Source organism: Solanum pennellii, chromosome 11 (genome assembly GCF_001406875.1).
Source record: "Solanum pennellii chromosome 11, SPENNV200".
NCBI classification, from domain to species: domain Eukaryota; kingdom Viridiplantae; phylum Streptophyta; class Magnoliopsida; order Solanales; family Solanaceae; genus Solanum; species Solanum pennellii.
This window is the reverse complement of record NC_028647.1, coordinates 63773494-63800441: the sequence shown is the minus strand read 5'-3', so window position 1 is coordinate 63800441 and position 26948 is coordinate 63773494. Positions and strand designations below refer to the sequence as shown.

The window sequence follows — 26948 nt, the reverse complement described above, 5'->3', positions numbered from 1 at the left end:
AGCTAGCGTTTGGCCATAAATTTTCAAATATTCTTGGCAAATATTATTTGAGTGAAAATTTGGGTGAAATTTCACCATGTGTTTGGCCATAGGATTTGGGAAATATATTTCGCCTTTTTAGAAAAATATGATTTATACCCATAAGTCTTAAAAACTATTAAAACTAACTATAAGTTTGTATTACAAGTCAATTGGATGTTCGTTACAACAATAACAAATAGTTTCCATCATACTAGAGCAATGTGGTAATTTGGAGCGAGTGCAACAAGTATCATTCCATACATCGTGAAGTAGACGAAGCACATGATTTTATTACCTTGAGTTAATTTTTCATCATTTTCATCAACAATCATATCATTATTTAATATTCACTAAATATTTCATCACTATTTTGGTGTTCACATAAAATAATTATGTAATACAACACAAACAACTACTATAGAGGGTGTTTTTGTAAAAGATAAAAGTTTGGGGTAAAATTTTAATTTTTAAAAGATCCCAAATAATGAGATTTGGTCCAAATACTAGAAAAAACTTGAATTTGGGAATTTGGGATATTTGCCAAAAATATTTGCCAAATAATGAAAAATTGTATGGGCAAACATTATTTGCCAAATTTTCCCCCAAATATTATTTGAGAAATCTATGGCCAAACGGGTCCAACCTCAGTTACTAATAATATATGATATAACTATCCTAAAACTAAAATTGATAAAATTTAAATTCTTGCTCTACCTCTAGCGATAGCTTGAAGTTCAATTCATAATCTAAAAAGAACACAAAAGAACCCTATTATCTGTAAATAGGTACTTCCTTAGTATTGGAAACAATTCAACTTATATATAATATAATTTTTCGATAAAAAAGAAATTCAATTAACGATTATGGGACCAATGTAGCCTCAACGCTAGATGTCTGAGCTAAGGACGAGGAAAAGGAGGGCTCAATAAAATATGCTCACACAATATTTACATCAAATCAATGAATACAAAATATGTATTTCGTACATACATCTATCATTTAATCATATCTATGTGATATACCTTCTTACTTTATTTTTTAATTACAATAACAACAAACTCACTCAGTGAAAACTTACAAAGTAAAATTTTGAAAAAATAAAGTATACACACACTTTATTACTACCTCTACTAAAAAAATGTTATTCATGAATTTGTCATAAATATCGAATACGAATAAATATTCGATAGAAGGAGTTGCTTGGTTGTGTGTGTGTTTTGTTGGGGGGNGGGGGGGGGGGGGGAGGGTTATAAGATAATTGATTTCTACTTTAGCATGCTCATTCTTTCCACCTTTTGCAATAAATTAAAATTGTATACATGAGTGTGCAAAATACTAGCCACATCATTACTCTCATCAAGTATCAATTTTTAGTGCCTAATTAGTGGCCTTTGCTGGTCTATTAAGCTAAGCAAACCTCTAACTTAGCTTTAAATTTCATTTTCATGCAAAGAAAATTTTGGACCACTAATTAACATCATGAGATTAAAATAGCCTTATGTCATTAAGCAATTGAATCTACAATTAGTATTATATTATTCTTTAGTATCATACATAAGGCCTTAAAATCATTGTCCATAATATTTCATTATTTATGCATATACATTGCCACTCAATTAATACAAATGTCAATCAATAACCTAATTACTTTATGAGCTTCTTCATCATACCATTCCTTTTCTTTTTCCCTTCTCCTTTATTATGTCCTTTGTTGGAAATATAAACACATACGTGTATTCAGAGTTTAAAATTTATGAATTTTAATTTCTTATTATCTAAAATTATGGAATCTTAAATTTATAATATGTAATGAGATTTTTAATTACAAATACAAAGTTAATTTGAGTCAAAGCTACTAAGTTATGTTGCACTTAGAGTGACTAAGAGGAAACATAATTCTCAAATACATGCAAGAATTGTAGTGGAGTGATAAATACTCTTCATTCCTAACCAAACGTCTCGGGTTTGAGTCCCCCTAAATACAGAGTCACATTTGTTAAAGAGCGCTTTAACCCCCCCCCCCCACCACCACCACAAACACACACACCATGTGGGACTTCCCTACGCGAATCCTGATTTAGTCAAGCTCCAATATAGGTACCAGACATCAGGCGAAAAAACAAAAACAAAAAGTAAAATCTCAAATACAAGAAGCAAAATATGGAGATCATAATGTATTATTTTAAAAAAATTATCCATCCTATCAAAGTAAACAATCCCATCTGGACATATCAAGAATCAATCATAATAAAGGGATTACAACATTAATTACACTTATTAAACAATAAGAAGAATCACCCAATCATTACCCAAAAAAGAAGAAAAAGGATTTAGAGAAAAACTAGCAGAATTGTTTTTAATAATCCCTCATTAAATAAGATTATTAACATATTTTTGTTATTTAAAGATAAAAGTTGTCTCTCCCTAATTCCTATTTTTTTTTAATGGTTGTAAATCATCAAGTGGAATGGAATACCAAGAAAAAATTACTTTTCTAGAGAATTTCATTATTTGTATAACCAATTGCTTAAGCAAAAATTCTTTACTTTTTTGGACTAACATGCATGACATTCATTTATTTGCTACTAAAAAAATCCCATGGGAGTGAGTGATGAAAACAACTTTAATGGAGTTATAGACATTGATAGTATTTCTATCATTTGGTTCCCTCTTTTCCACAATACATTCAATTCTAAGCAACCTCCACTTCCCTCATTTTTCTTCTTCTTATAAAATCCCATTCTAAGTCCAAACATTCCCTCATCCAAACCAAAATTCTTGATTCAGTTCCCCGTCTTAACGACAGAAAATAGGATCGATTAGATTCTATCGTGCTCTATTCCCTTGTAAAATTCCATTACAAGTGCAAGCATTCCCTCATTCAAACCAAAATTCTTGATTCAGTTCCCCATCTTAACGACAGAAAACAGGATTAATCAGATTCTATTGTGTCCAACACTACTCCATTACCTTATAAAATCCCATTCTAAGTGCAAACATTCCCGATACTTGGCTCAGTTCTCAACCTTAACGACAGAAAATAGGACCGATCAAATACTTCAAACAATTTTAACATTCACCAATGGCTTCTTGTCTATTCTTTGTTGTTGTCTTATGCCTACCTTTTATTGTTAAAGCTCAAGAAAGGTCTCCTCATGGCCTTGCTTTTGAAAGCCCTATTGCAGTTTCACCAGAAGCATACTCATTTTTTCACCCTGAGACTCAAAAAAAGAACACTACAACTAGTGAAAGTTTATGTAATGATAATAATAATACATCAGGTTGTTCAAGATTTCCTACAGCATCAAGTGTGCAGTCTAATTTGGCACATGAAAGTTTACCGCCAACCGATGAGGGAGGCGATAAACGAATGGGAGCTGGTGGGATGGTTGGGATAGCTCTAGGGTTCGGGTTTGCTATTGTGTTAGCACTCGGTGTGTACTATGCGGCGATTGCGCGAAAACGCAATGCGGACAAAGGTGCTCCTATCCAGCAGCTCAATGTCTGACTCTTCAAAAATGTTGCTGCATCATGTTGGACCTATCCAGAATGCACTAATTTTGGAGAATCCAGCATGCACCTATCAACATTTTAGAAGAATCCGAGCAACATAGATCAGAAAAGGCTTCTACTCTTATCCATCCCCTGTTGTTTCATCTCATTTTACCTTCTTTTTTTTTGGTTTGTTACCTTTCCTATAGTTGTATGGTTTGGGAATGTGAGATGTAACTATTGTTTGTATCAGTAATTAGTGATATAATAGTACAATTATTTAGTCATCACTATCATCCAAACAAACCAAAGTGTATTTGCTTTACATACTTGAGATTTTTTTATATGCTTTACTTGACTTGAGAATCTATCAGAAACCACCTCTCTACTTTCACAAGACAGGAGTAAGACTGCGTACAGACCACCCTCCCCAAACCCCATTAGTGGGATACATCGGGAATTATGTTGTTCATGCGCTTCTATGCAAGCAACATTATAGTTTATTGTATACCCTTTCCATGAACCTTTAAAATGGAAGTGCAAATTATACACACTATTATTTATCCCACATACTATGTGGGCACAGAAGAATGTAGGGAAGAAAGTTAACCACAAAATGGTTCCAATAACAAACAGTCAATTGGATTTGCCCAATGCACACACTGATTTAGTGAAATGTGAATAAATAAAGGGAAAAGTTTCAACTTCTTGATTTAAACTAAGTCAAGACTCACTTCAAACTTGTACATCTAAATTACGAGAAAAAGACATTGTCAAGGGTGGGAAGTCAGGGAGGCATGATAAAGTGATAGCTTATAGTTATTGTTCAACAATAGCTGAGAACAAGTCCAACTAAGGTAAGCTACTGATAAAGATTGGCCTTTTATTCAGGTTCGACCAACATAACTTTACCAATGTACATTCCAAATAAATAGAGGTCGAGTTAAAAGAAAGGTACTATGGAGCACCTAAGTGTTTACAACACAAGTAAAAATTTCCATCAAGTGATCCTCACAGAGAAAAGTTAGGAACGAAACATTAATAGCATCAACAAGAAGATAATACAGTATTACTATAGTATCTGCGAGAACTGCAACTTCTAGAATTAAGAATGCACTTACATCTGTTCTTGTAAGAATCTTACACGATAAAAGAGACGAACTCTAGATAAGCTGTGGAATCACACAACACTTTTACCATCCGCGTGATCCAAGGGACTTGATGAGAGGCCCTAACGCCTGATCCACAGCTTTGTTCCATAGGTGTGCAAACTCTATGCCAGACTCCTTTTTCGGAATGTACACTGTTGTCTGATTTTTTTCAAATGTTCAAAATTTGATCAGCAAAGACAGAAGTTATTTGATTTCTTACAAACAAAAAAATCTTGCTATGAAACTTAAAATGTATTGCCCATAGAATGGTATCATGTGTATCTCACACACACACACACACAGACACAGCCATCTTGATAAACATTATTCTCCTCCTTCAGAAAGAAGTATGAAAATCATTGGTGTCTACCATAGTCAACGAATTGTCATTCAAGATTATGACATGTTAAGCCGATAATATTCACTAGCTAGCAGACAAGTGAGGTTGCTCCAGTATTCCGTGGGCAAGAGTATGGCATTTCCCCTTTTTAGTAACAAATAAACCAAAAGTAGGACCATACTGAGAGTTGGTAGCATAAACGAAGATGAATTTGTGTATGAGAAATATAAGTTTCCTTACCAGGAGGTTGTAGTCAAAACCAGGGGAGTAAAGTTAGAGATGGCCAGGAAATAGTCACTATTGACTCCTGACCAAGGGAATTTATAAAGTAGGACTTGCTATATAAATGAAAATGTTAATTAGCAAAAACTTGGATGTTCACCTTGGAAAACTAAAGCAACGTTCTGTCATTTTACATTCAGCATTAGCTAGAACTGACTGAGTACTCTGAGTCAGCAGAGTTCAAATTCTTTCTCCATTTTCAATTTGACTATAGCACACAGTATACTGTCAAACCACATGCTATATATAAATCTAACAATTTTACTTTGCCTAAAACAGTTAATGGGCTAACACATCTGGACTCCAAAATCAGATAAACCTCTTCCAACTGAAACATGAAAAATATAACTTGCCTTAAGCATAGCCCATCAAAGCTCATATTAAAAAACGCCTTTTATAATCTCAAGCTCCAAAGCTTCAAAGGTATCAAATAAGAATTGAGACACACAAAGAAACTGGAATACCCAAAGAAGAAAAGGTGAGCAGTCATTGTTTCCTGATATACAACCCACACTTAGGCTAATCTTTAACAGCACCATCTAACAACTTTATCACCAAAGCTATGTTACTTATAACAAATCACCAACCAGCTATTCAACAGGACACAAGAGACTCTGCTGGACCTCCGTTCAAGGATTTATAGTTGATGTTAGGATGTCATCACAATAATAAGTCAGAAGAAACCAGAAACTTTTTGCTAACTGACAAAAACAGACTACATGTTATGCACCATATTTAAAATGGTAAGTTCAAAACACACATAATCTCCTTCGTTACTCAACCCCACCATCTTCATATTTATGCAACATTTTTCTGTTTAGGAAGCCCCACATTCTACAAATAACAGTACTCTATGCATTTTATTTGTTGATAAGTGGTATTATGTGCATTATCTACTAGCTATCGGAATTCAGACTCGCTATACAAATACAAAAGTTAATCAAAATGTGAATTATTCTAGTAGATAACGCACATAAAATGTGAGTTATACATGGACCCAACAATAACTGTCATTTTTGTGGATTGTTGGCTCCAATTAATATGTTGAAGTTCATCGCTTGAGCCTTGAAGTGAGAAGCGGGGAGCTATCCCTTCATGGATAAACTATGCGCTTCACAGAAGTGTGTGCATCAAACAACGATGCACAAAGTGATTCCAACAAGAATTGGTCGCTTCTTTGGATCTTAACTTTAAGGAGTTGGATTAACATCAGCATAGTTGTATATCAGATGTCAAAATTAGTTATACTAGATGCAAAGTAGTTTTTACAATGCTAATTCATAAAGGTTTGATTGTTTTTTGGATACAGTATATGTCTGATGTTTTTTATTATTCCATGAATTATGTGTTTTACATCTCGCCTTTTGCTTCAAACCCCATGGACAATTGTAGCTGATTCTTTTTTTCACTTATAAAAACTCTGGTAGGTTGTTTGAAATTTTACTGGTCTGGATCACTTAAAGGAGGAGCTTAAGTATGGTTTGTTATGCAATAACTATGGTTTGACAGGCATAGGTCATATACTCGTGGTTTGCGCTTAGAAAGCAACTGGACAATGCCAAGGATGACAAGAGAACTGCTCCAATGCTGGTACTCAAAAGGTTTGCGTAAGACAAAGATGAAAACCTGGAATACTCTCCCTTCGACAGTATGGTGGATCATTTGGAAGGAAAGGATACAAGTATTTTTGAAAGCAAATCAGAATCTGTAGTTAGTTCTAAGTAAAGATCCTTATCCCAACTCTTTTCTTGGTGTAACATGGCAATTGCACATTAGACAATATGTAATGGAGTTACCCGGGGTAAATTCCCCACAACACCTTCTGGTTGAAGGACTTTAAATGCAATACCTTTTTCACGATAAAAACAACAAAAAATGGTATATACTGCATCCAAATTATGATCAAATATACTGATATACATAATTGAATTTCTTCAGACTCTAAGATGAAGGAGTTGCCACGTCGAGTCCTATCACGTTTTAATAACTAATCTATGTGCATCTTATACTTAAATATCATACTGCAAGTATATCTACAAACTATAAAATGCTTGCACAAACATACACTTTAGCTGATGATTAGATAACAAATTCAACTTCTTAGAGAACAGTAGTATGAAATTAGAATCGCAGCACGTAAATTTTCTTATCATTTTCTAAACCGATATAGAGGATAAACAGTTCGTAGTTTGTTGAACTCCCGATTTTCCCCGTAATGAGATGAAATATAGCCACGCAAATGTCTAGTTCCCCTTATCTGTATTGTTATTACTACTCTCTTACTTTTGTCTTCAATTTTTACTATTGTTTCTTTTGCTTCGGTTATAGTGTTATTTAATGCTGCTACTATATTTCCTTTCCATACTTGATTTTGATATGTTATACCTAAGCGAACCTCTGTACCTTCACAAGGTAGGGACTAGGCTGCATACACACCACCCTCCCCACACTCCACTTATGAGATTAGACGGGTTATATTGTTGTAGTTTTATAATAACATGCTTATTACTGCTATGGATACATATACAATTTGATCATTATATACAAAAAGTATTTAGATAGCGCACACATAATTTGCTCAATTTACCATGAACTGGAACTATACAACATCAATCCTGGAAGCTAAATATCACAAAAAAACACATCAAGCAGAATCTAGTAGACTACAACCTACCTGAGATTGAGGGGAAAATCTAGATTGATGCTCAGCGATGCTCTTATATATGCTTTTCCGTTGTTCAAACACGATAACGCTTGCCACGACGGTACCTAATGCAGCACCGAGAAGACGCTCCTGCGTTTTCCATAATCAAAATTTTCCACAAATTCATTGAAGAATCAAACAATTTCATTCAAAATGCAGATGAAAACAAAGTGATGATAATAACATGATTAACACTGTAACTGATACCTGAGTAAGGATGCTGATCATCCTTGCGATTGAATTTTCGCACAGTTCAAAGAGTTGAATTTCTAGACGCCTCTCTCAAATTTCTTTCGAGAAGAATAGTGATTCCTATTCCCTCATCGGAAGAACTGACCCGTACCACAAATATGGGCTTGATGGGCCTAACGTCAAATGCATAAATGGGCTTTAATGTCATTTGGTCGGGGGGGGGGGGGTCACAACAATGAGGGTGAACTTTCGCATACCGTCACTCAAAAATAGCTTAATTACATTTCATAATTATTACTTATTAATTACGATTCATAGCTATATATTATAGGGAGGAGAATGGTGAGTAACACCAGGAGAGGAAGGAAATAGACGAGCGAGAGAGGGTAGAGAGTGAGAGGTTGTATATATACATCAGTAAATAATTGTATACATGTAACTGATATACATACGTACTTGTATAATTGTCGAACGATAGTTGGGAAAGGGAGGTGAGAAGCGAGCGAGATAGGGCAATAATTTATATAATTCACAACTCGTTTGTATAATTCGTGAATACGTTGATATAGTTCGCGTATTTTTGCATAATTGAGTAATATAAAGTCTGGAATTACATGAATATAATAAAACTCAAAAATAACAGACATGTACAATCATAAACATATGGATTTTTTAAACAACAATACAAATTAAATTATATAAATCATATTAATACAAAATCTGAAAGCTACAAGTTTGTGCAAAACTTTTAAAAGTTATACGCAAAAAGTTAAATAAATATGGTTATAAAACTGAAAAAACAAAGAAAATTATCGTCATATACAAACACAAATCAAATAAAGAATTATTAATTGTGAATTATATAACTGTGACGAATTATATAAATGTGATTAATTATACAAATTCGAAGTCAACCCACGTGATTAATGATTAATGATAATCGCGAATAAAAATTATATAACAACAAATTAAGTAATATAAATTTATTTAACCATATAAGTTTTCTTTTTTTTTACTCTGTAAAAAATCTAAAGGTTGTCCAAACAAAACATTAGTGAAATAATCATCAAATTACACGTTTGTGTTGATTTTAATCTTGTCATTTAGTAATCAAACTTACGTTTTTTGAATACAAGTTTGTTAGAAACAAAAGTTATGTTTGAATATAATTTGTAAAATATCGTTGTAGAAAAATATAAATTGTAAAAGTACAAGTGACTCAAAAAGAATACATTGAGTGAAATATTAACTCGTTAATATTAAAATCGTACCTTATATTTTAAATTATTTACACTTCAATTTTTTTTAACCTTACTAATAACTATAATCATTTGTCGATATATTTTCTAAATATAAAATTTGTTATATTTAAAAAAATGATATAATAAAATCATCATTTTATTTATTAGTATTGTGACAAGTCAATATTAGACAAGTACAAACAGACCGAATGTACAACAAGTGTAAAAATATTTTTCAAAACTTTAGTGCAGTTAATGTAGTCGTGGCAAAATATACGAGTTTTGGTTAAAAACATTCTTAAACTATACCCAAACTTAATTACATACCTAAATTTTCTTCTTAACAAAAAAACATCCTCCGAGTATATAAAACATAACAAGTTCCATCCTTTTATTAAAATTTGTCAAAAAAAATTAGTAAATTTCATACAAAACATATGCAATTCATCCTATTCTCGTTAAAAACTTTTTTCTACAATTTCGTTACCGATTGAAAAAAGCTAAAAAAATAATAATAATCAAAATTCACTGAGACCATTGTTTGTTGTTAAAAAAACAACGTTAGGACGGTGTAAGCCTACAAAATAACACGATCTACTTTTCTCCTCCAGCAACTGAATAGAGTCGGAACTTAATTTCATACCATCTTCACCTTATGCAAAGTCAAAATATCATTAAATAAACAATTTCTCGAGATAAACGAATAGTTAAAGTGATCAAGATTTAATTAATTTTGATCTCTGACGCTCGAGTTTTGCTCTCCATTATTAGAATTAAAAGTATTCGACCGATACCACTTCTTACAAATTCAATGAGAAGAAAACACATCAACTGTTAATTCTTTGATGCAAATCAAATGAAATTAAAATTTGTGATCAAAAGGAAAGACATAATTGCAAATGGTGTTGTTAAAAGAAAAAACTATAATAATATTTTAGATGTTTTTTTGAATAAAGAAAATTGTTCAGAGCAATATGAATCATACATGTTGTTTGAAAAAAATTGTTAATATTTGACAAATTTTAACAAAAAGATGAATGTGGTTGAATTTTAAATAATTATTTTTTTTTATTAAAAAAAGAATGATTTTAAGGATATTTTTGACTAAAAACTTTGAAATTATAGGGGTCAAATTGCAAAATTCAAAAACGTTGAATTGACGCCGGCAAATGTGAACACAGTCTAAGCTGAAGTCTCTGTCGGATCTCTTCTCAGTAATAGAAATCTCATCGATCTCAGTCAACTCGTCACTGACTCACAAAATGACCACTCGACTCATTCTTCTCCTTTTTCTCTCTTCCCTCCTCATCTTCTCCGTCCTACTCACTCCATCACTCGCCGGCACCGGCGCCGATGACGACGACTACGAAGATCTCAGCTTCCTCGAAGCAGACGACGTAAACGACGCCGCGCCGGAGCACACTTTCCCAACCGAAACCTTCTCTGACGACGACGACTTCGATGACGACGAGGACTTCGAAAATTACGACGATTTTGAAGTTCCGTCGGCGTTTGACGACGAGAAGGAAGAGGAAGGTGTTAAATTCGACGATAAAGACGTCGTCGTTTTGACGGATAGGAATTTCAGTGACTTTGTAGAGGATAATAAGTATGTGATGGTGGAGTTTTACGCGCCGTGGTGTGGCCATTGTAAGGAACTTGCACCGGAGTACGCCGCTGCAGCGACGGAGCTGAAATCGGAGAATGTGCCGTTGGTTAAAGTTGATGCTACGGTGGAGAACGAGCTAGCGGAGAATTATGAGGTTCAAGGATTTCCTACTATTTATTTTTTTGTTGATGGTGAGCATAAAACGTACAGTGGCCAAAGAACTAAGTGAGTTTTCTTCCTTTTATGCTTTTTTTTTGTTTCCGGATTCGTGCATTGCAGGGTTCGTTTGTAGGGGTGACACTCTCAACAGGATTTCACTTTCGTATTTTTATGTAGTTATTTGTGTTAAATGAAAGATTAATAATGTAGAGACCATAAGCTCAAAATTTTAGAGGTAAACCATTGAAAAGCTTCAGGATTTTAGCTAATATTAGGTTTCTTGATTCTTGCCTTATGTAGTGAGTGATCAATTGTGTTAGCTTCTAATTGAATTTGTATCTAACATGTGTTATATTGGCACTGTCGTATTGACGTTTGAGGTAATTTTCCGTCGTGTCAATTGTGACGTTTGTTTTTGTATAAGGGTGGAAGGATTAGCTAGCTTGCAAAAATGGAATCTTTAGTTCCATTATGTCAAATGAATAAAATGTTGCAAATCTTGGTAACGTTTTGTTTTCGTGAGGTTGAAAAGTTCAGTAGCCAGCCTGCCAAAATGGGATCTTTAGTTTCATTATGTCGAATAAATGAAATGTTGCAAATCATTGTATCGTTTGTTTTCGCGAGGGTGAAAAGATTCAGTAGCAAGCCTGCCAAATTAAATGGGATCTTTAGTTTCATTATGTCGAATGAATGAAATGTCGCAAGTCATGGTAACATTTGTTTTCGCGAGAGTGAAAAGAAGTAGTAGTCAGCCTGCCAAAATGGGATCTTTAGTTTCATTATGTCGAATGAATGAAATATTGCAAATCATGGTAACATTTCTTTTCACATTTGTGAAAAGAAGCGGTAGTCAGCTCGCAAAAATGGGATCTTTAGTTTAATTATGTCAAATGGAGAAAATGTTACAAATCATAATGATGGAAATTTTTTTACTCTTGTCATAACTTACTCTATTAAATTCAACGAGACGCAGAATGGCCAAATTGAGGACTTTGTCTGTTTGTCATGCTCCCTTTAATGGTTTTTGGAATTATTGAAAATGGCTGTTTGAAGCAGGTGTATTCCCCTATCTTCTTCCCATTTTTTTTTTTTTGCTTGTGTATTATCAAATGCACTTGCATGTTGATCTGAAGTTAATAAATCTTATAACTCTAGAGATGCAATTGTGACTTGGATCAAGAAGAAGATTGGACCTGGCGTTTACAATATAACTACAACAGAGGACGCAGAGCGTGTACTAACGTCTGGAGACAAAGTCGTGTTAGGGTTCCTCGAGTCCTTGGTGGTATGTACTGCTTACTCTATCATGCTAATGATAATCTGTTCTTGATTGTAACTTGTACTGGCTGTTATCCATTGTCATAACACTCTCTTTTGAATCTTTTTTCTTTTTCGGTCGGTGAATGATATAAATTGAACTTTCTATGCTCACAACTTTTTTGCTTTGGACATCGCCGTGGCAATTTGTATGAATAATTTTTTATCCTTTACCTATCCTAACAGCCTCTATCATTGGAAAATCACCGTCTCTTTTTCTCTTTTGAATGATTTTTTGCAACTCAACTTATTTCTTTTAATTATTTTGTATGGATTTTAACTTGGAACCTCACTTTATCTCTTTCTACTGTTATATATGTGTTTATCTTCCATTTCAAGCGTGGGAAATAGTTTCATATGACTCATGCATAGTATTTTTCATAAAAATTACAATTTTCTCATGTTGTGAATGTCCAAACAATTATAGGGTCCTGAAACTGATCAACTTGCTGCTGCTTCAAAACTTGAGGATGATCTTAACTTTTACCAGACGACAAATCCTAACGTGGCTAAGCTATTCAATGTTGAAGACACTGTTAAACGCCCAGCTTTAGTCTTGCTTAAAAAAGAAGAGGAGAAAGTGGTGCATTATGGTAAGCGGGTTCCTCTTATTTTCTTTCTTTAATTCTGAATTATATATTTTCTTTTGGATAACTTTGTTTGGCAGAAGAGAACTCCCGCTTGATTGATTTCTTCCCTAATGTTCATAGACAATTTGTTTCTGTTTGTTTATTTATTTAAGGGCATATCGGCAAATTGATAGGAGCAAGCGTTTTAAATTCATCTAGTTTTCAATTAGTGTAATTGCATAAATTTCACATGATACAAATTGGAAGTTAAATTTCATTGAAGGTTATGAATTTTCTTACATCATATTGAGATTGGATACCTACATAATTTATGTTTTTTGCCAATATCAATATTATGTTTATATCTAACTTTACCATTCTCAAAAAAAAAAATATTATGTTTATATCTACTGGAGTTATGGGGCATTAACACAAGATTTTATCTGCTTATGTACAACACTGTTGGTCAAATTCTTCAAAAATCCCGCCGGATGCATGTCGGATCTTCCAAAAATAGTGCATTACTCGAGAATCCGACATGGTGTGACAACACTTTTGGAGAGTCCAAGCAACATAGCTTTTAACAGCCAAAGATCATTTTGTAATTCCATCGATCTTGATCTTAAATGGATTAGACATGAATTTGATGGGTTTCTATTCAGGGTCGCAGAGGGTGTTTAATTGGTAAATTTAGTACCCAAGCTAGCTGCTAAATTACTTTATAATCTTTTGAAGTTCAAGAGAAGAAATAAAAAGAATGACGAAGAAGACATGCCTCATCATCTTTTCTTTTGATCTTGCCTCCAGATGGTCAATTCACCAAGTCTGCAATAGTTAAGTTTGTATCTGCCAACAAGCTTCCTCTAGTGACAGTTTTTACTAGAGAAAGTGGAGCTTCGATTTTCTCGAGTCCTATAAAGAAGCAGGTAATACAGATACGATATTGCGTAGTAAACCTGTCTTTTTGAATGGAAGTGCTCATGGTTAATGCTTTTACTCAGGTTTTGCTCTTTGCCCGAACAAATGATACAGATAAAGTATTCCCAACATTTCAAGAAGCTGCAAAACATTTTAAGGGAAAGGTAATTAAGCTTTGTTTTTAGTTTTTGTGAATATGAATGCAGTCTTTGGTTTCATACATACTGCTGTATGTTGTGGAATCGCAACTTATAATAACTTCTTGTGTGGAAAAAATGTTTCTTACCTATAAATCATGCCGCATGCCAAGTTGCCCTCTACCCTCTTAGAGTAGACATACTGAAAATTAATAAGAGTGCAATCGATATACACCAAACACAAATCCACAAGTGAACTTTTTTTTAGCTTATCGAGTAAAACATGAAGTAAAATTAGATTTAAGATCATCTTCACAAAAAAGGTGCTCTCTTTGTGTTGCCAATGAATTTCCATCTGATTGTCCTTCGTGAATCCCTGTAATTGGCTTAGACATCAATTACACCGACTTCAGTGAAAATCTGCATCAACTACGTACATACTTACCCTTTTGTTTGATTCAAGTTATTTCGTTGGGATTAGCACAAATAGTGGGTCTGAAGTTTATAGCATTTATGTTGATTGGAGGAGTGTGCTGAGGTTATTGCGGTGATCATGGTGGTTATAATGCGCATACGAGAAGAGTAATGTAAAGTGAATGCTTGTACTTCCACATCAATTGAAAGGATAAACTTTAGGTTGGAGTACTCTGTACTCTAGATTGGCTTTTTGGATGATGACTTGTTCCGCTTTTCACACAGCTGCTTCAATTATGAGGAAATAAAATGAAAGAGCCGGAAGTTTTGGCTAAAGAGAGAAGATCATGTTATAGATTAAAAGCTTGTTACCGCTCCTATGTGGTTTGCGAGCTATTGCATAGGAGCGGCGTTTTTACCCTGTGCTCACCAAAGGGCAACGGCTGCGGGTTTCCCTAGTCATAAAAATAAATAAATTAAAAGCTTGTATTATTTTCCTGGATAATGCAGCATATCTGTCTTTTTGTGAAAATGAATAGTGAAGATACTCTCAAATGACAAGAGCTGTGTATTCTTTTCCTGGATAAATGCAGCTTATCTTTGTTTTTGTCAACATGGATGATGAAGAAGTTGGAAAGCCTGTATCAGATTATTTTGGAGCCACCGGAGATTCTCCAAAGGTAAACAATCAACAGATCATAATGGGCTTGATATGACCATTTGGGACGAAGGTTACAGAATATTTAATTCGTCTTGTTGTTTTTCTCCTGTAGGTTATCGGATATACAGGAAACGAGAATCCTAGGAAATACATATTTGATGGGGAGATCACCGTTGAGAAGCTTAAGGTGGGATGCCTCCTGGACGACTCGTTGTGTTTGTTGGATACATTCTTATTAAGTGTTCCTGTCAGGAAGCTCTAAATTGCATTTTTCTTATTTTTTTTAAACCGTTAGGCATTTGGAGAAGATTTTCTGGCTGACAAGCTCAAAGCTTTTTATAAATCAGATCCTATTCCTGAGGATGTAAGTTGTGATTTCCCTTCCTGGCCTATCGTATTCTATGTAGTGGTGCTGATTCAGCTCTCTGTTTCATTTGTTGATTCTTACAGAATGAGGGGGACGTGAAGATAGTAGTGGGGAACAATTTTGATGACATTGTTCTGGACGAGTCAAAAGATGTGCTTCTGGAGGTACCAAGCTACTACTAAAAGCTTCACAATCAATTCTCTTTATTGATTTTCTTTTCGTTACTCAGTTATCTTTTTGTAGTAACTATTGTCGCATCTTTTTTTAGATATACGCACCATGGTGTGGGCATTGCCAATCTCTAGAACCAACGTATAACAAGCTTGCAAAGCACTTACGTGGCATTGAGTCTCTTGTTATAGCCAAAATGGATGGTACCACGAATGAGCACCCTCAGGGAAAGGTAATTTGATAGCTTTCTATTTTTAATTAGAACACGAGTGTCATAGTTCGGCAACGGACTGCTGCTTTTCCTGATTGCTTCTGGTGTTATAGTTTATTCATTTGCACTATTCATTTATGTTTGGTTGAGATGCGTGACTATGACATTAAAGAAATGCTGAGTCCCACATCGAAGGTGAGATGGCGGATAATTTTCACTTCATGAGTTCGTTTTTAGGTTGAGTTAGGCCAAGAATTCATTTCTTATGATGGTATCAATGTAGATCCATCTGACATCTTGGTTAATCCTTTGTTGGGACCCAATATTATATTGTTCATGCTCCCGTTGACAGGCCTGCGCTTTCGGGGGCGTTGAGTCCCACATTGGTGGTGGGACAAGGGACTTAATTCTCCTTGTATGGTTTTGAACGATCCCCACCTCATGATCTAGTTTTTGAGATTGAGTTAGACGCGAAGTCAGTCTTTTTAATCAGTTTTAGTAAATTTGGATGCAATTGTTGAATGGAAGGTCATTTCCGCTCCTTTTGCAGGCTGAAGGATTTCCCACACTTCTCTTCTTCCCAGCAGGAAACAAGACCGCGGATCCAGTAAGTGATTGATCATTTTTGTTTGCTTTACGTCTCCATCTAAAATACACGAAATAGCAAGTGGTAATGCCTTTTATATAATCCTACAGATCCCCGTTGATGCTGACCGAACTGTAGTGGCATTGTACAAGTTTATCAAGAAACACGCAACTATTCCTTTCAAGCTTCCAAAACCAGCCTCATCGACAACTACATCAGAGAGTCCGGAAGCCAAAGTAGGTGGCAACGTTGAGTCGAGCAATGAAAAAGATGAACTATGAAAGTTACATAGCTCTGTTACTTTATCTTCTCTGTTATTCTTCTAGCTAGCTTGTTTTGTAGTAGGAGTAGATAGACTGGGCTACGAAGATGGCCATGGAACATATTTTGTTATTTCTTTTTTGCTTTAAGTTTAAAGTTTCATGTCTTTCTATGAATGATAAGTTATATATATGTCTTAATTTCTATATCATTAGGTTATTTTTACTTGCTGTAGTAGCCAATGTACCAAAAACATAACAAGTATGAATGTAATTTTATCTCAATCTAGTTGAAGTTTGTGTAGAAGTTATCTATTCAATTACCAATAACTTTTACTACCAAAAAAATTAGGAGGTTTATTCAACCTTTTTGGACAAAAAAAAAAGTTATGGTTAATCTTTTCCTGTGTTATTAAAGTAGACATAGGGAATAGGTGGGTTCATGAGTTTGGACAAATTTAATAATTTTTTCAAAAAAAGGGTTAAAATTGCTTCTAAATTATGTGAAATAAATCACTTATATCCTTCGTTACAATTTGATCATGGAGGATATAAGTGGTTTATTTTGCATAATTTAGGAGCAATTTTAATCCTTTTTCGTAATTTTTTTGTGGACTCTTCTATATTTGTAATATAAAAGATTATTGTAACTTGAGAGTAAGGTACAAATGCATTTTTTTTAGGCATAATACACATATTAGATCCTAAACTTGGTTTCAAATTTTAATTTTGACCTCCAACTTTCATAATATACAAATAGACACTTTAAATATCCAACTTTTAAATAAATAAACACATGAGTCCTACATGGCAAAATACATGTAGGACACCACAACAAAAAATGACATGTAAGATTACATGTGTGTCTATTTGTTCAACTTTATACAAGTTTAAGTGTCTACTTATGCATATCCAAAGTTAAAGGGCATAAATATGATTTGAAGCTAAATTAAAGGACATATTTATATATTATCCCTTTTTTTAATTATACATTTTTCGATGAGAATTAATCTTTCTATAACAAAAAAAAAGAATCTATGTTTGAATTAATGGTGTTCAACAACATTTAGAATTATATAAACTATAAAAAGTCCTATTTGGAGTAAAACGCTATCTCAACAAACTAACCTCCGCTTTTTCACTAGTTTACGCAACTAACAAAATCAAACTCCCCGTCCTTCGTCAATATCATTCACGTTCTCTACACTCGTCTCTCCAGCTACTCGCTTTTTTTTTCTCTCTCTTCAAGTAATTAGTAAGTAACATGCTTTTTGTCAATGGCAGCCTTTAACTTCTTTTTACTCTTCTTCGCACTTTCGTCAATTTCACACTAACTACTCTATTTATCTTTCAGATCTGCATTTTGTTTAATGCATAAGTTTGTTTACTTCTGCAGATTTTTGAAGAAAAAAAATAGAGGGAAAAAAGAGTACGTACGATTTTATTGGCAATGTCGACGGCGAGGCTTCACGTGGTTTGTTTCGTGATTTTCTTTGTGATTTTGTCTATACAGCAATGTATTTGTGCAGATTCGCCGGAAAATTCTCCAAGTCCGGCGCCGGTAGCAGGTGGAGATTTACGTTCTCTACCGCCGATCGCTGCAGCTCCTAAAACGCCGTCACCTTTGGCTAGTGTGAGTTCTCCTCCGGCGTCTCCGCCGACGTATCGGTCTTCTAATTCTGTTCCAGCGCCGTCACCTGTAAACGGAGATGATGCTACTCCGTCTCCTGTAACAGAGCCTTCATCTCCTTCTCCGGCTCCGACTGATGTAGTTGCGAGTGATATAAGCCACGAGAGTACTACGACGGAGGTGGCATCCATGGACGGTGGAATGAACGGAGGAAAGAAGGCAGGATTAGCATTTGGAGTAATCGCAGCAGTGTGTGTTGTAGGTCTCGGAGCATTGGTTTACAACAAGCGCCGGCAGAATATCCGACGAGCACAATTCGGGTACGCTGCCCGGAGAGATTTTCTATAATTGCATGCTTCATATATATATATATATATATATATGGATATGGCTGAACTCATAATCACATCTCTAAACTTGTTTCCGTTTATTCATTGAATCACTCATAATTTGTTCATTTTAAAAATCGTTGGCTGATTTTAATCAGCTTTTCTTTTGTAAATTCGTATTGTAATAACGTGACCCATAATTTGTTCTTTTTAAAAATTGTTATATGATTTTGATAAGCTTTTCTATTGTAAATTTATATTGTAATGATTTTGATCGAAAGAATGAAGACAAATTGTATGTCAGTCTCATTTGTTTTCTAATGTATTCAAATGAGTTGAAGTAAAATACAATTATTCTCAAACAGTTTCATCATCAATTGGACTAATGAGTTTTGGAACTAACCTCTATCAATACCCCTCACAAAATCTGGTTTCACATCAGCCAACCGTGTTTAAAAGGAACAAACAAATTATGGGTGATTCAATGATTCAGCAGGAAAAATTCTGGAACTAACCTCTATCAATACCCTTCACAAAATCTCAATTGAGATACCTGAGGAGAAAAATTCAATAAATTTAGAGATCTGTTTATGTATTTGGCCTATATAGATATAGATATATGCAATCTTTTCACATAGTATATCACATTATATACAAATCTATATGGTTCATGAATATATTTGTAGCATTCGAGAGTTCCTAGGAATGAACGGAGGAAAGGATGCAGAAGCAGCATTTGATGTAGCATTTGGAGTACTCGTAGCAGCGTGTGTTGTATGTTTCGGAGCAGTGGTTTGCAACAAGTCCCGGCAGAATATCCGGCCAGCACAGTTCGGGTACGCTGCGCGGAGAAATTTTCTATAATTTGCATGCTTCATATAAATCTATATAGTTCATGAATATATTTGTAGCATTCTAGAGTTCCATTATATTTGTTTGATTCTTTAATCTTTGAATAAAAATGGAGTACGTACTCCTATTATTTTGATTAGGATCATATTCTATGGTTATAATTCGATCGCCCTGTATGCCTTGTGGTAAAGATTCCTCTTAACATTGTGATCTTCACCATAACGTTCCTTGTCTCTACGTGCCTAGGTATCCACGGCAAGTCTTTTAAGACTATGCCATCCTAAAATGCTGCTAAATAGATAGATCTTTATCAACGTCCGTGAATGATAAATCATAGATTGAACTGCCATACCCTATTTCATTAGATTTCCCAAAAAGGGGACTAGGAGCTTGTATTCATAGATACATGTAATAAACCATGTTCTGCATTTTGCATGATACATAAAATTCTACAACATATAAAAAGCTATAATATCTGCTGCTTGGAAATGGCAGCTCACTGGAGTTGCTATGCTAGTTGTATTATTATCCAGTTGATATAATCTGCATCATTTCCATTTCTTGAACTCGGCGATCTAGTCTTACTCCTCGGTAGGAGGATCAACCCAGCGGTCATGATCTTTGATTAGCTGGATCAATGCATCCGTTGCATGCTCCATTTCAATAGCGCGTTTTACCACCGTCTGGTAGAAATTTATTACACCAGTAATCAAAACATATTAGTGACATGAATTGAGCTTAAATGGGGAAGGGGAAACATAGTCCGTGAAAATTCATATAAACGACCCCAGCTTGTATTGGATTGAGGCGTAGTAGACAAGTAGTACAAAATTTGAAAACTAGAGACGATTACTACTCCCTCAATCACAAGCAATCTGAGTACAACTAGTCAGTATTCCTTCAAAAAAGCACCAAATTATTTCATATTCTTTAACTATGTTTGGTTGAATTGTGTATGCTTGTTAGGTATTCTTTTTAGTGAAATGAGAGACGATAACAACCATCGCTGCAGGGAGATATACCATTCGTGCATCTAGAAATTTTTTATTCTCTTTCAGACCTATATGATGGCTAAAGAGGATGATTGACTCCAATGTTTATACTTCCAACGATATTTTTCGCTAAAACACTATGTAGTGAATAGTGCAAGCCAAATCCATCATGTTCAGTACTGAGATAAGGGAAATAAAACTTGGTACCTTGCCGACGTAAAGGTCAATCTTTCCAGGAGCACCACCAACATATCCAAAGTCAGCATCAGCCATCTCCCCAGGTCCATTCACAATGCAACCCATGATGGCAATCTGCGAAAGAAAAAGAAACATAACACGAGTGACGAGTCATTTTACCATCAGAATATATACTCAAAAAAATCAATCTATTTAATAACAGTAAGCATTAGGGTCGCGTAATTACTGAAACACCAGGCAAGTGTGACGTCTTCTCTCTAATTTGAGCGCTTATCTCTTGAAGATCGAATAAAGTTCTGCCACAGGATGGGCATGATACATATTCCTGGAAGGGATACACAGAAACAGAAATGAGTCCTGTTACTATATATTGATTCAGATTCTTTTTGTGTCCATTTGCTTATCATTACCGTTTTTGTGTTCCGCATTCTGCAACCTTGAAGCAAATTGAAAGATGTATTTCTTAGAAAATCAAAATCCTTGTCTGGAGCTTCCAAGAGAAGTCCATCACCAAGCCCATCTACCAAGAGGGCTCCGGCATTTGTGCCGGCACCAATCACTAAGTCATCCCTGTCATGTTGAAATTGTCGTAAGCTAAATTACAAAAAAAAACTACACACGTCCGATTGCAGGTCATTCATGTCTTTCTTGCCGTACCTGTGGGTGTTGCTGGGAAATTGTATGTGATGAATCACTGGAAAGTTCAAGGAATTCTCGGAAAGATACTCAAAAAGCCTGCAAAAGCAGATATGCTCAAGTTAACAGAGTCAAAAGAAGTAGAGAATTGGAAAAAGCAGCAGCTAAGTAGTTTTCTGTCGTAATGCCTGCCTTCGAGAAAGTTTATACAAATGGGAAGTATGATATTGGTCATGCCAACTGATTTACTGTAAGCGAACGTGAATATTTTTAATCGAGATGCAACATACCTCCTGGCTGCTTGAACCCTCCCAACTTTTTCCTCTGCATATGGCAAATTATGAAGAATCATTGTAACATCAGAGCTCTTCAGGATTTCCAACTCATCATGTGATTCATCGCCACGCAGAGACACAACCAATCTCGTACCTACAAGGAGGTTTCCACATCTAGCCTGATTAGCAAAACCTTTCGAAGATAATTAATCCAAAGAACTTACAGAACAAATATAATTATCACACCTTCGGGAAGAAGCTTGTGAGCACCACCAGACAACTCCTTCAGAGTAACCAAGACCATGGCATTGGGTATTGGCTTTGTCAATTGCTCTGAGAGAGGAGCAATGACTCCCATGCTTATGTCGACCAATCTCTTGAGAGCTAGACGCTATTCATGCGCAACAAAAGAAATTGACAAGTCACTCTCACAACAAATGGATGTATCCAAATAATGTGCACTAGAAATGCTAAAACTTTAACACAAATTAGTCGGATCATCAACAAGAATAACGTGAATACTTAAATTACTATATAGAAAAGAAAAGGGTCCTTACAGAATCTATATCATCTAGTGGTGGAAGTTCCCTCAACAGGATTGAGTCCACAGTTGCCAAATCCTGAATCGACACTGATTATAAGTTAGCACAAAGACAGTTCACAACAAGAGGAGAAGAATCGAGGTTAGTACACAGTGCAATGAAAGCCGTAGATTGACCTTAAATGGCATGCCAACAATAAGCTTTGCCGCTAATGATCTGTACAAAAGTTCAGGGGTCTGCAAAACCAAAAAATAATGTCAACTGGAGCTAGAAATAAATTAGTAGAATCGTATATTACGAACTATTATTAGAAAAGTGTCAGATAAGACCTTTAATTGATTCAAAGAGACAGACATAAGAACAGAACCATCTCGATGCAACACGCCTCTGTAGTCTACTTCATCACCCTGTTAGAAAAATCAAACATTTGTTTGTTTCAAAAAATGAAGTCCGCTTTACCATATCGGCTCAGGTTTTAAAACCCACCTCCTTTTGAGCTGGCAATTCCCCTGACCTACGTTGAAAGTCAAAATAACGTCTGTGCTTTTCTTCAAAGGGGGCCTGATAAAGGAAGTAGAAACCTTACTACTTTGTCAAACTTAAAGTCCTAAAGAACATTCATAAGCAATCACGTGTGATGAAATATTACCACTCCTTGCTGAAGCGCAGCTGCTCTTTTTCCAAGGTCTGCTAATCGTCGACAGGGATCTATCTCCTCTTCTGGAGCTTCAGTTAGGGAAACCCGTATCGTATCACCCAAACCATCCTGCATAAATAGAAAGTTTTCTACTTTAGAAAGTCGATCAAGACATATGCTTTATGAGATTAAGTTACCTTATTGTACTTTTATGAGCATTTTAAAAATCCAAATTTGATAAAATCAATGATTTCGTATTTTCTGCCACTTGATGAAACCATTAGAATTGAACAGATTACAGCATTTAGATTAATCACATCTTCCGTTTAGCACAAATTAACAAATAATATGACAATAAAATCGAAAGATACAAAGCAAATGAGACTAAATACCTACTAAATATCACCCTAACTCTCGCACATAAAAAGCGACAACATTCGGCTACTTACTAGCCCTCAACCCTAATCTTTAACCTCCAAACCTACCTATCTAGGGTCATGTCCTCAGTAAGCCGGAGAAATACCCCATTGCTTAAACCAATGAATACGCATCACTGAGTACAAAATATCTGGTATATCTAGAAAACTTGTCTAAATGAAGCTGGAATCATCAAAATCAATAAAGATGATATTTTTAAAGATGCTCGGCCTTTAACTGTTATTCATCCAAGACAAAAATAGTATACCTGAAGAAGTGTGCCAATTCCGATTGCAGACTTCATCCTTCCATCCTCACCTTCACCAGCTTCAGTAACTCCCAAGTGTAAAGGATAATCCCATCCTTGAACATACATCTCAGCTACAAGAAGGCGATACGCCTGAACCATAACTACTGGATTGCTAGCTTTCATTGAGAAGACAAAATTGTGGAAGTCCAACTTTCTACAAATTCTGGCAAACTCAAATGCTGATTCCACCTGTAACAAATTAGATGATACAAATTATCGAATTCAACAACAATGACTAGAACAGAATATTCTAGGTAAGTAATTCAGTTGCTGCTCACCATTCCCCTAGGTGAGTCCCCATAATAGCTCATAATGCGATCTGAAAGGCTCCCATGGTTTGTCCCAATGCGCATTGCACGTCCATACTTCTTACATTTTTCCACCAATGGTGTAAAGACCTGAAGCATTTCAAGGAGCAAACGGATTAGACTCTTGCAAAAAGGTAGATCGCTAGACGTCATAATGGTGGACCACATTGCACATTGTGTCCACGAATATGCTTTATGATAAAAGGGGAAATTTCTTCCTAAATGAGAATAATAGGAAGTCAGAGTATTTGATAAACGATGATTAAAGACCTAACACCAGCTTGATAACCTATTCTTGTTTGGTATTGTCGCGCTGACTGCAACTTTTGCCGCATCTTATCTTTTGCACAGCAGTAAACAACAAGGATCTTATGATCAAATCGATATGATTCATATCTTTCCATGTTCATTATCATTATCAAAAAATTATCATTAGATGTTTTGAAGTAGAAAAATCCAGTATTCATATAAGTGCGGGATTGTCTGACCTCCTCAATATGCTCGAGTTCTTTCTGATAGTCATCTTCTGTGTACTCTAATTGCTCAAACTGGGCTCGCCTGTCAGCTGAAAGAAATTAACTGATTAGATCATAGTATTCTCTTGGCTCTTCCAAAAGACCATCACATAGACAGAGGATGAAATACCAAAGTTTCCAGGATTGACACGTATTTTGTCAAAGCACTCAGCCACTCGAAGTGCAACAGAAGGAGCAAAATGAATGTCAGCCACCAGAGGGATGTTGTAACTGCATGTACAGAACGTTGATGAAATAAAATATGCTCATATCGTCAAGTCCATCAAATATTGAGATATACCGATGAAAAATGAGACATACTTCTTTTGCACCAGAGTATTTTTAATTTCAAAACATGCATCAGCTTCTTTCCTCCCTTGGACTGTAATTCGAACTATGTCAGCTCCTGCATCAGCAATTTTCATCACCTACATAAACAGGAATTAGCATCATGGCTAGACTCCTTTCGCCTTTTAGGTTTTCAACTTCATTAAAGAAGCATGTTCAGATACAACATGCAAATCATTGGAAATCCGAAAGCAAATTTTTTTGCCTTGTGAGCTAGGAATTGATTTATTTGATCGAGTAGAAAGCTTGCTGAAAAATTCCGAACACTGATGGGAATATACTTGCAGAACATCAAAGAAAGTAGCATTTGTGGTGATATGTTGCATTCAATTCTAAACGAGGTTCCATATATATATATATACATATATATATATATGTATATATATATATATGTATATATATATATATGTATATATATATATATGTATATATATATATATACATTTAAGGACTGTTTTAAATGGAATCAAGACCATTATCTTACTACTGATATGAGAAGAGAACACTGTCATAGACGAGACAAATAAGAATGCTCTGGAGATCTGTTGTCGAGAAAATAGTCAGCAAACAGAAAAAGGATATGACAACAGCAACTACCCAATGTAATCCCACAAGTGCGGTCTGGGGGAAACTGAAAAAGGATACACTCGGATAATGATTGAATGGTAAGATTATAGGTAAAGCTCCTCCTTCCCAAGCCCCCCGATCCCCAAACCAAAAGTAGGTAAAAATAAATAAAGAAGGTTGGCTCTTAAATTTACAAACTCAAAATAAACAGTATTAACTGAGGACACCCAAAGAAGTAAACTCCGCTTCAATACAGGACTAACACAAATTTCATTGCAGATACAGCTATAGCAAACTGCCACCTCTCGATTAAAATGTGAAGTAGAAGAAAAACCTGTTCTACTGTTGCAGCGACATCTTTGGTATCAGTTGTGGTCATTGTTTGAATTCTTATTGGATGTTCGCTACCAAGAGCCACGTTCCCAACCATCACAGTGCAGGTTTGCCTTCTGACAGTTTTGTATATGGATTCACAATATTTTTGCCTAGGAACTGTATCAAGAAGCGTACAGTAGTCTCATCAGAGAGTGAATACAAATAAATGTGATGCTTCCACTTCCAAAATATAAAATGAAGATCTTTCGCAGGATAACTAAATTAAACGAAGAAGGTATTAAAATGCTACATCTAAATTTCCTATAATAGCATCCATGAGCATCTAGGAGAAGTTGTTGCAAACTTATTCCGATTGAGTTTTCATGAAACGTTTCCTACAGGATTCCTACGACATAAATAATCTCTCAATTTGTATCTCTTATTTGCTTCCACTAGTTTTCCAGCTTCATATAACAGATGAAAATCATCGAAAGCTAAAATTTAGTAGACTGTATTCCACACTGCTTAAAAGGCAAAGTACAAGAAGCGCTGTTGTGCATACCTAGTAGTGGACTCCCTTCGGATGCAGGCTGAAGTTCAATGGTTTCTTGACCAGGATTTGCATTTCTTATCACAGAAACTTTTGTTCGCCGGAACTTAACCCTCTGTAAGTCGGAAACTCTTATAAAGTTCATACTTTTTGCGAACCCCAAACCATTTTCATTGCTCTTCAAGCCTGTAAATGAAGCTGGAACAGTTCCTGCCGCCATTTTTATCAATGACCCAAGTCTCTATCTTCACACCCCTGAAACATAAGACAACCAATATTCATCTAATATACATTAAATATCACAGAATAAAATACATGACTACAAGTCTACAACTACTACAGCTCAACCCAATTTAACAAATAAAAAATTAGAACTAAAAATTGAAACTTTACTCAAGAATTTCCTCCTATCCAATAAGATGTTTCAACCTAAGTTGCTCGGACACTCCAAAATTGTTGCCGCACCCGTGTCGGATCCTCCAAAAATGCACTACTTTTGAAGGATCCGACACACACCGATTTCATTTTAGAAGAGTCAAAGTAACATAGGTTTCAACAAAAGAAGAGCTAATCACCAAGTCAAGAGTCAAAAACCAAGCCAACAAAGGAGTAGAAGAATCAAGAACTTATAAATTCTCAATATTCACCAAAATTCAGTTAGCTAGCTGAGAAAACACACTCTCCCATCCCCCTTCCCCTTCCTCACCCCCCACCCCACCCACCCA

The 26948-nt window shown here is 35.2% G+C and overlaps 5 protein-coding genes across 7 annotated transcripts in view; 3 read left to right on the top strand and 2 right to left on the bottom strand.

The window, feature by feature from the left end:
- The first annotated feature begins 2708 nt into the window (after positions 1-2708).
- LOC107003344 lies at positions 2709-3829 on the top strand. The gene has a single exon (XM_015201659.2). The coding sequence runs from the start codon at positions 3104-3106 to the stop codon at positions 3527-3529; it is 426 nt and encodes a 141-aa protein (XP_015057145.1). The 5' UTR covers positions 2709-3103; the 3' UTR covers positions 3530-3829.
- Positions 3830-4376: 547 nt separating this feature from the next.
- On the bottom strand, positions 4377-8342 carry LOC107003175. Its single transcript, XM_015201452.2, has 3 exons — positions 8198-8342; positions 7961-8080; positions 4377-4823 (listed from the first exon to the last, which is right to left on the bottom strand). Exons 1-3 carry the CDS (start codon positions 8216-8218, stop codon positions 4707-4709), a joined length of 258 nt encoding a protein of 85 aa, XP_015056938.1. The 5' UTR covers positions 8219-8342; the 3' UTR covers positions 4377-4706.
- A 2212-nt stretch (positions 8343-10554) lies between these two features.
- LOC107004799 (protein disulfide isomerase-like 1-4) lies at positions 10555-17106 on the top strand. Its single transcript, XM_015203153.2, has 12 exons — positions 10555-11257; positions 12347-12476; positions 12936-13101; positions 13885-14003; positions 14079-14159; positions 15140-15226; positions 15320-15394; positions 15503-15571; positions 15658-15738; positions 15843-15977; positions 16507-16563; positions 16653-17106. Exons 1-12 carry the CDS (start codon positions 10686-10688, stop codon positions 16821-16823), a joined length of 1743 nt encoding a protein of 580 aa, XP_015058639.1. The 5' UTR covers positions 10555-10685; the 3' UTR covers positions 16824-17106.
- Positions 17107-17898: 792 nt separating this feature from the next.
- On the top strand, positions 17899-19850 carry LOC107004108 (arabinogalactan protein 1). Of its 2 annotated transcripts, XM_015202343.2 has the most exons (3): positions 17899-18057; positions 18199-18752; positions 19448-19850. In XM_015202343.2, the coding sequence occupies exons 2-3, from the start codon at positions 18253-18255 to the stop codon at positions 19623-19625; spliced, it is 678 nt and encodes a 225-aa protein (XP_015057829.1). In that variant the 5' UTR covers positions 17899-18057; positions 18199-18252; the 3' UTR covers positions 19626-19850. The 2 variants fall into 2 exon arrangements, with proteins under 2 accessions (XP_015057829.1, XP_015057828.1); XM_015202342.2 differs by lacking the exon at positions 17899-18057 and having other exon boundaries at positions 18081-18752.
- A 97-nt stretch (positions 19851-19947) lies between these two features.
- The window catches only part of LOC107004560 (4-hydroxy-3-methylbut-2-en-1-yl diphosphate synthase (ferredoxin), chloroplastic), an 8643-nt gene continuing 1642 nt past the window's right edge, over positions 19948-26948 (bottom strand). For both annotated transcript variants that reach the window (XM_015202801.2, XM_015202802.2), the window contains exons 2-20: positions 26236-26478; positions 25693-25850; positions 24765-24871; positions 24574-24674; positions 24417-24493; positions 23899-24018; positions 23579-23809; positions 22906-23022; positions 22743-22817; positions 22586-22663; positions 22433-22492; positions 22272-22334; positions 21961-22105; positions 21730-21868; positions 21461-21538; positions 21214-21373; positions 21030-21128; positions 20813-20917; positions 19948-20296 (exon numbers count right to left, since the gene is read on the bottom strand). In XM_015202801.2, coding sequence (XP_015058287.1) covers positions 20195-20296; positions 20813-20917; positions 21030-21128; positions 21214-21373; positions 21461-21538; positions 21730-21868; positions 21961-22105; positions 22272-22334; positions 22433-22492; positions 22586-22663; positions 22743-22817; positions 22906-23022; positions 23579-23809; positions 23899-24018; positions 24417-24493; positions 24574-24674; positions 24765-24871; positions 25693-25850; positions 26236-26443 — 2223 coding nt within the window. In that variant the 5' untranslated portion in view covers positions 26444-26478 and the 3' untranslated portion in view covers positions 19948-20194. The remainder of the gene's footprint in view (positions 20297-20812; positions 20918-21029; positions 21129-21213; positions 21374-21460; positions 21539-21729; positions 21869-21960; positions 22106-22271; positions 22335-22432; positions 22493-22585; positions 22664-22742; positions 22818-22905; positions 23023-23578; positions 23810-23898; positions 24019-24416; positions 24494-24573; positions 24675-24764; positions 24872-25692; positions 25851-26235; positions 26479-26948) is intronic.

Coding starts and splice junctions, on each gene's coding strand:
- LOC107003344 (XM_015201659.2), top strand. CDS start 3,104: ATGGCTTCTTGTCTATTCTTTGTTGTTGTCTTATGCCTACCTTTTATT.
- LOC107004799 (XM_015203153.2), top strand. CDS start 10,686: ATGACCACTCGACTCATTCTTCTCCTTTTTCTCTCTTCCCTCCTCATC. Junction 14,004..14,078: donor CGAGTCCTATAAAGAAGCAG/GTAATACAGATA, acceptor GCTTTTACTCAG/GTTTTGCTCTTTGCCCGAAC. Junction 15,978..16,506: donor ATGAGCACCCTCAGGGAAAG/GTAATTTGATAG, acceptor CTCCTTTTGCAG/GCTGAAGGATTTCCCACACT.
- LOC107004108 (XM_015202343.2), top strand. CDS start 18,253: ATGTCGACGGCGAGGCTTCACGTGGTTTGTTTCGTGATTTTCTTTGTG. Junction 18,753..19,447: donor ATCCGACGAGCACAATTCGG/GTACGCTGCCCG, acceptor ATATATTTGTAG/CATTCGAGAGTTCCTAGGAA.
- LOC107003175 (XM_015201452.2), bottom strand. CDS start 8,218: ATGATCAGCATCCTTACTCAG. Junction 8,081..8,197: donor TGATCAGCATCCTTACTCAG/GTATCAGTTACA, acceptor TGGAAAACGCAG/GAGCGTCTTCTCGGTGCTGC. Junction 4,824..7,960: donor GATTTTCCCCTCAATCTCAG/GTAGGTTGTAGT, acceptor GAAAAAAATCAG/ACAACAGTGTACATTCCGAA.